Source organism: Eumetopias jubatus, unplaced genomic scaffold (assembly GCF_037043125.1).
Source record: "Eumetopias jubatus isolate StellerSeaLion01/CBP00866 unplaced genomic scaffold, mEumJub1_p1.0 scaffold_1, whole genome shotgun sequence".
Classification (NCBI taxonomy): domain Eukaryota; kingdom Metazoa; phylum Chordata; class Mammalia; order Carnivora; family Otariidae; genus Eumetopias; species Eumetopias jubatus.
Window position 1 is genome coordinate 154,356,410 of NW_028274807.1, and position 9,311 is coordinate 154,365,720.

Here is a 9,311-nt window from a genome sequence, read left to right on the forward strand (position 1 = left end):
CCAGGCCTGCTCGGACCCCTAAGTCTCTCTTCAGGACATTTATGCTCTCTGTCCTCCCCGAGAGCAGCAGTGAGATGTATGAAAGCTACTGGGAGACTGGACAGCACTTCAAAGACATCAGGCATTAAAGAACACATTTAGAAAAATCTCAATTCGCCTTAACAAAAAGCTGCCAAAGTACGGAATTGTACACCTTAATCAGGTGAACTTATAGTGCATACACCATATTTCAATATACTGCTAAAAATAAAAATAAAAAACCACCAAACTGACAAGTTAAAAACAAAAACAAAACAAAACAAAAACCCCCAACACAGCATTCTTCAGGATAAAGGCCAGAGACTAAGCTCTGATGTGTTTCAACCTTCAAAATTAAACAAAATGAATGGCTGCTGGTACAGGCAGCGGAGACTAAACAAACTATTGTTTGTTGTGCAATCACTGCATCTTAAAGCCTTCCTCAAAAGAAAAGAGCCTAAGAGGATGGTCCCCAAAACGAAAAATTTCACTTTGAAACAATCAAAAAACATCACTAAGGTGCTTTTTTCCCCTGCGTCTACTTTCACTTATGATATAATTACTATTGTAACAGCAAGTGATTAAAATTTGCTACCAGGAAAGACTACAATGTGGAACAGAATAGGAACTGATAACCAAAACCTTGGAGAGTATTTTCCCAATACAAGTTCTACCGTTTCGTACACTCTATTTCAGCTCCAAGGGGCTTATAAATCACTTGCAAGGAAAAGGAAGCCCCTTCCCCCACCAACCCAAGTCATCCCAACAGCCGGCCAGTTTTACAGCAAAAATGAAGCCCTCAGAGGCAGTTCCCGGGGCGTCTTGCAGGGCTGCCCTCCCACGCCCGCCACCCGGGTGGACAGACGCCCGCGGGGCTCCCTGGGCCCGACGGCCACGCGGCAGGGCCCGGGCACTGCTGGGCGCAGCCGCGCCTGGCAGAGGCTCTGGGTCGTGCAGGCCTTCCCCAAGGAAAACGGAGCTTCCGCCCGCCCGGCCCGGGGCGCCCGGTACCTCATGCTGTAGGCGCCGGCACCCAGCTCCTGCCCGATGCCCGAGAGGCTGGCGTCGAAGTCGTGCACCAGCCCGGACTCGATCACCTCGTCCATCTTGAGCACCCAGGCCATCTTCCGGCCTCGCCGCCGCCCGGTGCGGCCTCCGCGAGCAGGCGATGGGGCCGGAGCTCCGCGGGCGCGCCCTGGGGGAGGGCGCGGGTGAAGCCTCGGGCGGCGCGGCGGATGGTCACCACAGGCGGCCCGGGCGGCGGCCGGGGCGAGAGCGTCCGGGGCCCCGCAAGCAGGGCACGGCGAGCCCGGCGAGCAGCTGCAGCGGGAGCGGCCGGGCAGCCGGCAGCGCCTCCCTCCCGCGGGCGCCGGCCCCGCGCCTCATACCGCCGCCGCCGCCCACCCCCTGCGCCGCTAGCGCTGCAGCCGCCGCCGCCCGCCCCGCCCCGGAGCCTCCGGACGCATCCTCCCCGGCACTGCCCGGGGGCGGGAGCTCAGCCCGCCAGTCACCCGATCCCCGGTCTCGACCCCGGCCCTCGGCCCACCCGCCCAGGTACTAGCGCCCCGCCACCCCGGCCAACCCCGCCGCCGCCGCTCCGCGGGCCCGGACGCAGGCTCCTATATGGCTGCGGCCTGAGCTCTCTCGCCGCTTCCGCCTCCTCCGGCCCCGCCCCGGCCCCGCCCCCACCCCGGTTTTCGCCACTCGCCCGGGCCCGCCCCGCTCGGCCTGGCGCTTTGGGGAACTCCCGGCGCTGCAGGACCGAGAAACTGTTCAGGCCGGGTAGCGCGGCCCCGCCCACGCGGCAGATTCGCAGCCCCTGCGGCCCACCGCCTCCCCGCACGCCAGCCCAAAAAGAGGTGGTGCCCGCTGGGCAGCCAGTTTCCGCCCTTCTAGAAAGGCGAGCTGATTGACAGGCGAGCTGGACAATAATGGCAAGTGCTTGGTCGAGGCTCCCGTGAGTCTCTGTGCCCCCGTACTAAACAACCAATCAAAACGTTCTTCCTCTTGGGCGGTCTCGAGGACGGAATTGGCTGCCAAAAGAAAGAGTTCATTGGACCGCACCCGAGGAAGCCGCCCTTAAACGCCGCTCCTTGGATGGGCTTTGCTCCCTTGTGGTCTTTCCAGTCTCTGGGTTTTGTCGAAACTACAGATGGAAAGATCGGTTGGGGGCGGGGGGGTGCCTGGGGGCTGAAAAGCCTATTGGGCAGAAAATCTTGATTGACGTGAGTGTAGGCCAATCAACGTTCCTGTAAAGGGTTCCGGCTGTCTCCCAATTGCAGATTGCAGTGAGCATAATGGCGAGCCTGGGTTAAGCTGGGGTTTCAGTCACAGTAACATCCAGCAGTCATGTTATTGTCATCGCTCATGGTTCTGGAGGTTCACTGGGCTTAGCTAGATGGTTCTCGTTCAGGGTCTCTCCTGTGGGTGGAGTGGCATGGCTGGGGCTAAAGTCATCTCAAGGGCTTCCCCACTCAACGTGTTTTATTGCTTGATGTTGGCTATCCACTGGAACCTCAATTGGGGTTGCTGGAATGCCTACACAATGGCCTCTCGTGTCGTCTTAACTTCCTGTCAGCGAGGCAGCTGGGTTCCTAAAGCAAGTGTCTCAAACAACAGGAAGTGGAAATTACTGGTTTCTTAATGACAAAGATTCTTTGCTTGACCAAACTTTAGTCAGACTCCAAACCTTCTCCTAGACCCGTCTGTGCACTTTCTTGTAAAATTCAGTTTTAGCAAGAACCCTCTACCTCCTTATCTGCTCAGGTCCCTTAGCCTCAGCCATCCCCCAAGTGATGTCTGATCACCCTGGCGGGCCTTCAAAAGAATCCTGTTAGGTACTTCTGCCACAACAACCCCGCCTTACCTCCTAGTAATTTCTTCATAGTAACTTTACATTCACTCACCCCCAACCTGCTCCTTGGCTCCAGAGTCCCACTTAGCCATGCTGTATTTGGAGTTGAGCCTAATCTCCACTGCAAAATTGTGTCGGTGTGAACCTTAATACCTATTGTAATGGTCCTGAGTAAAGTCTGTCTTGCCATTTTTAACAAGTGACACTGAATATTTTTTTCTTTAACACTGAAGGCCTGGGACCAGAAACTGACACAGACTCTTTATTCTGTACTGTATTAGTGAAGCAGCCATAGAATAAAATTGTTGGGAGGAAAGTTAAATAGTTTGGGGGGGCCATATTTTAAAACTTCCAAAATCCACCATCTGGCCACAAATGTATACTCTTTCCACGTGCAGTAGACACTCACCTCCTCCCCAGACCCCTGCAAAGTTCTCATCCCATTACAACATTAAGGTTCAGGATTTTGTGAGGTCCTGGAACAGATAAGGCTCTTTGGATACAGTTCCTTGGGTGTGCATTAAGTGGTTCTTTAAAGTGGCTCCTCTGTATGAAGATCTGTGAGTTAAAAAGACAAATGATCTGCCCCAGTCACTACCACATACCTCACAGGCAATAATGCGAGAGGCACAGGAAACTTCCCTCTATTGACATTTTTCTTCAAAGAGGGGATTGGAAGGCCCACAGCAGTCACTAGATCATAGACATTCTAAAATCCAGTTGGGTAGGTGTTGCCAGTTCCTTGCTTAGGACGTCATCATACTTCCTGGGAATACTCAGTGGCTCTTGTCTCCATCCACTGGACTCTTGATTCCGCCCTCTGAGTTATCCTTCCAGTTCCTTAAAAAGTAGCCCATGTTTACAACTCAGTAGTTTTCTCAGCTGTTTTCCATCTGTAGTTGTGCAGGGGTCTGAAGTACTCTCTTCACGTGGTACTCTTCGTTGTCCCTTTTAGGCCAAACTGATACAATTCATTTTTAAGCTTTGTGGATTTTTGGGAATCAATTTATAATCTACTCCAATAAATAAAAACTTTACCAACACGTATCTGAGGGGCAAGCTTTGCTGCATTGTTCTGGCTCAGGTTTCTCTTAAGGTTACAGTCAGGATATCAGCTGGAGCTACAGTTATCTGAGGGCTTACCTGGGGCAGGAGGACCCATTTTCAAGCTTACTTGCATGACTGTTGGCCAGAAACCTCAGTGCCTCATTTGGGACCACAGGGCTGCCTGAGTGTCTTCAAAACATGGCATCTGGCACCGCACTGCCTCCCTCCCCCCAAAGTAAGTAAACCAAGACAGAAAGGAGGCTGCACTGCCTTTTATGACCTGGTCTCCAAAGTCACACATTATCCCTTGTACTTTATTGCTACTCCATACAAGCAAGTCACTCCATCTAGCCTCCATTCAAGAAGAGAATTGGTTGGGGCGCCTGGATGGCTCAGTCGGTTAAGCATCTACCTTCAGCTCGCAGGTCATGATCCCAGGCTCTGGGATAGAGCCCCACGTCGGGCTCCCTACTCAGTGGGGAGCCTGCTCCTCCCTCTCCCTCAGCAGCTCCCCCTGCTTGTGCTCTCTCTCTCTGTCAAATAACTAAATAAAATCTTTCAAAAAAAAAGAGAGAGAGAGAGGATTTGTCTCCATCTTTTGAAGGATAAATGTCAAAGAACTTGACATTTTTAATCAGAACAGCCATGTTTATTATCATCACTTAATAGGTTTTTGAAAGCACTAAACAACACAATGAAATCAGAAAAAGAAAGTAGAGATATAAAAGTAGAAAAAGGAGGTTAAAGTTATCACTATTTATAGATTATATGTTCATATACCTGAAAATCTCATGGGGAAACAAGTAAAAATTTAATAACATAGTGGCATACAACATGAATATTCATAAATCAATAGTTTCATACAAAGAGCATTGACAAAATAATGAAAGAAAAGGATCAATTTATAATAGGATTTAAAAAGATAAAATGTCTTGGAACTAACCTAACAGGAAGTGTAAAGAACTATGTGAGCAAAATGAACACAAAAGTACACTGAACATAAAATACTACATCTGGTATTATAATGGTAGTTCTGCTTAAGCTAACCAGTAAATTTAATGTGCTTCCAATAAACACACTGACAGAATTTTTTAGTTGGACAAAATGATTCTAAGATTAAAATGGAAAAGTAAATGAGCAAAAATAGTCAAAAAATTTTTAAGTTTAGATATTAAAACATTATAAAACCTAAATATTTTAAAGCAGTATTCATTGATGAATGGATGAGCAAAGGAAGAGAATGAAAAAATTCAGGAACAGATCAATATGCATACAGAAATTTATTATGCAATAAAAGCCAGCATCTCAAATCAGTGAAAGAAAATGGACTATTCAATAGCTGGTTTGGGGATCAACTTTAAGCACCTGAAAAAGCTTATGCCAGAATAAATTCCAAGTGGCTCAAATTTCTTTTTCTTTAAAAAGCCTTAAAAGGATAAAAAGCAAAATTATAAAACACTAGAAGAAAACGTGGGAGAACAATTTTAGAAACTTGGGAAAAGGCTTTTGTAACTATGACACAAAATCTAGCAATCTTAAAGGATTGATGCACTTGACAACATAAAACTATTACTTTCTTTATAGTAAATAGCACAAGTAAAATTAAAAAAACAACTATTTAGAACTTAGATCATGAATAAAAGTTGTGTTTCACTAACATATTAAGAGATCCCACAAATAGATTAAGCAAATTATGGTGAAAATGGCATTTGTATTCCAAAGAATATGCAAGTTGGAATAGATCCATTTGAGATACATGCACACAGAAATTTTCATTGAAGAGGGGCGCCTGGGTGGCTCAGTCGTTAAGCGTCTGCCTTCGGCTCAGGTCATGATCCCAGGGTCCTGGGATTGAGCCCCACATCGGGCTCCTTGCTTGGCGAGAAGCCTGCTTCTCCCTCTCCCACTCTCCCTGCTTGTGTTCCTTCTCTCACTGTGTCTCTCTCTGTCAAATAAATAAATAAAATCTTTAAAAAAAAAAAAAAAGAAAACATTTTCATTGAATAGAGCAACTAAGTTGAAGGGCTGCCTCCTGCAACACAATCTAAAACCTGGTCACTAGAGTTTTATATTGCCAGTAATGGGTGAAGATGAGCAGCATCTGAAGAACACTCTGTTCTTGCTGTTTTGCAAAATTGTGAAAGCAGCTGATACAGCTCTCAACAGAAAGGCTGCTAGAGCCACGGTCAATGATCCCATACCTACCATTTTCTCCCAATTAAATGTGACCCTGGGGATCAGCTAAAGGAACAACTGCTCTCCTTATACAATCTTTATCCAGTCAGTACTGAGTAACAGCTACTGAACAGGAAGATACAGCTGGTAAACAGGAAGAACAAGCGCTTGATGGAGAAAATCGGGTCTTAGTAATGTTCACATTTGACTGCTGGGATTAAAAAGATCTACCTGCTTGGACTTCTGCACAGCAATTAATTCTTCCCCAAGAAAAATTAGTGATAGATGATATGATTTTCAAATGCTAACAAGTAGCAAACCCCCTTTCTGTGTGATAGCTCTTGGGCTGCTTAACCATTTCAAAACGTGTGTCCTTTCAGATTCTGTCTTTGTTAAGATGTTCATGGGTGCTAGCACCGGAATGCTGGCATGTCTTCAAAATTCAGATGTTGAAATCTACCCCCCACCAGGTGATAGTATTAAGTGGGGCCTTTGGGAGGGGCTGTGCCCTCAAGAATGGGACTAGTGCTCTTATAAAGAGAGACCCACAGAGCTCTCCCCCTCCCCTCCCCCTCTGCCATGTGAGGATACAGTAAGAAGTCTGCACCCCAGAAGATGCCCCTACCTGACTATGCTGGCACCCTGATCTCAGACTTCCAGCCTCCAGAACTGTGAGAAATAAGTTGCTGTTGCCTGTAAGCCCCCTAGTCGGCTGTATTTTGTTACAGCAGCCTGAAGAGACTAAGGCAGTGGGGTACTGGGGATACCTCTGAGGCATGCCGAGGTTTTGGAAAAGGAGTGCTGAGTATCCAGTGAGCCAGAGTGTCAATTAACTTTTGCTGGGTAATCAACCGCCTCAAAATGTAGGGATTTAAAACAACGGCCATTTACTCAGTTCTGCGTGTCAGAACTTTTGCTGGGCTCAATTGTGCAGTTCTTCTGAGCCCAGCGAGCCTTCCTCATGCATCTGCAGCCAGCGATGGCTCTGCTGATCTTGGCTGGCTTCCTTGCATGTCTGGGGTTCGGCTGGGACATCTGGGCTGACTTGAGTCACACTACATGGTCTCCACTCTCTAGCAGATCAGGTCTGCCTTGTTCTCATGGTGGTGGGATGGGTTCCGAGAGACAGCAGGCCAGTGTAAGACCCCGGTCCAGCACTGGAACGCCATCACTTCTGCTGAAATCTCTTGACCAGAGCAAGTCATAAGACCAGCCCAGATCGAAGGGATGGGGAAATAGATTCCAGCTCTTGGTGAAAGCAGATGCAAAATCACAAAAATTATTTGGCATAAATGCTGACAAGGAGCAAAGATGCTTTTTGTCTGGTGGTTCTTAAAATGCTTCACCATTATAAAACACATTTTTCAGATTCTCTCTTTGAGAGAAATGGGAGAGGGACTGGAAAATTGTGGTCATTCTTGTGAACAGCACACACAGTCAGGTAGGTAGCAAGATGTTTGAAAAGCTTCAAGTCAACTGGATTTAAAACTAGCAAAATTTGTTCCTGGAACAGTTAACAAATATGCTCATTATGAGATTGGTGGATAACAATGCCATTGGGTGGGATTTGATAAAAAGTCTCTTTGCTTTTTTTTTGTAAGATCTTATTTATTTATTTGACAGAGAGAGATAGCAACAGCAGGAACACAAGCAGGGGGAGTGGGAGAGGGAGAAGCAGGCTTCCCGCGGAGCAGGGAGCCCAATGTGGGGCTCAATCCCAGGACCCTGGGACCATGACCTGAGCCGAAGGCAGACGCTTAACGACTGAGCCACCCAGGCACCCAAGTCTCTTTGCTTTTAAAATGAGAATGTTACCTTCCTGGTTCTGTTTGCATGGAGAGAATGCCCTGCAATCAGATTTTGAGAACTGGAATGGTGTGAAAAATAATATGAACATCATATAGACCACGTGACCACAAATACGGGCCAGGTGCTCCTTTGAATATAACACAGTAGTTAGACTATGTAGCTAGATTGCCTGGATTCAAATTCAAACTCTGCCAACTATGAGTGTGTGATCTAGGACATTACCGCAGTTTCTCCATCTATAAAATGGAGATAATAGTGTATCTCCCTCATGGAGTTGTGGGGATTAAATAAGTTAATATATTGTTGAGCTTAGAACTCGGCCTGGTTCATGTAAGTGTTTGCTCTTGTGTGTAACCTCTGACCCATCTCACCAACAAGAATGAGTTGACTACTAAGTCTTGGATAAGCAGGCAACTCAAGGACAGACATCTCATTTGCCAGTGCCCTTGCTGTCACCATTCATGGTGTTTTTGACCACATCATAAAATCCAACAAGGGATGAAATGTTGAACAGTCTCTAGTTTATAGTCATTTTACCAATACCCTGACCCACTTGGGAATTTCTTAGATTTTTTTACTCAGCAAAGACTGAGCCAAGTTTGACCCTGGAGAACTGTAGACCAGACAATCCAAATATGCTTCCAAGTGCCCTTTATCTTGAGGAAAACAGAACAGGTAATTTTTTTTCTCGTAGGCACATTTAATATAAAATTATGCTTCTCCAAAAAACTTAATGATTTTTCTTATTTTTTTCTTCCAACTATGTATTTAAAATTTTTTAAACCTACAGAAAAGCTAAAAGAACAGAAAAACAATCAGCTATGTATTCTTTAGTCACATATTATATTTCACTATTGTTAATTTCTCTACTTCTGTTCATTTGTCTACTTATTTGTTTAACCATGTGATTAAGTTGCAGCTTTCATGATAACTCATGCCTAAACACACAGTGTGTATTCTTTTTTTAAGATTGTATTTATTTATTTGAGAGAGAGAGAGAGAGAGCAAGTGCTCAGGGGGAGGGACAGAGAGAAAAGAACAAGCAGACTCCCCACTGAGCATGGAGCCCAATGAAGGGCTCCATGCACGACCCTGAGATCATGACCTGAGCTGAAATCAAGAATCGGATGCTTAACCGACTGAGCCACCCAGGCACCCCATTCACAATGTATTCTAAGAGGACAGAAACAATCCATCATGATTCTAATGTCATTTTTTGGAGTTTATTTACTAAAAAATTGAGGAGAATACAGAGAGTTCCCATATAATCTATCCCTAATTTCCCTTTACATAAGTTACTTTTAGGCATGGCCCTTTCAAAAGTCTCAGGGAGTCTTTGCATTCTCTTTTTTGGGGGTGACATATATGGTTTCCTTTAACATCCAGACCTGATGGACAGAATTTTATA

General features: G+C 46.2%; 1 protein-coding gene across 5 annotated transcripts in view; it reads right to left on the reverse strand.

Moving 5' to 3' along the window:
- The window catches only part of UBP1 (upstream binding protein 1), a 54,937-nt gene extending 53,561 nt beyond the window's left edge, over window positions 1-1,376 (reverse strand). Inside the window, exon 1 of one of the 5 annotated variants that reach the window (XM_088026794.1) lies at window positions 1,030-1,375. In XM_088026794.1, the coding sequence (XP_087882920.1) occupies window positions 1,030-1,142 (113 nt within the window). In that variant the 5' untranslated portion in view covers window positions 1,143-1,375. Of the gene's footprint in view, window positions 1-1,029 lie in introns of all 5 variants that reach the window. The other 4 variants (XM_088026795.1, XM_028107147.2, XM_028107148.2 and 1 more) reach the window with 4 other exon arrangements.
- Window positions 1,377-9,311: the final 7,935 nt, after the last annotated feature.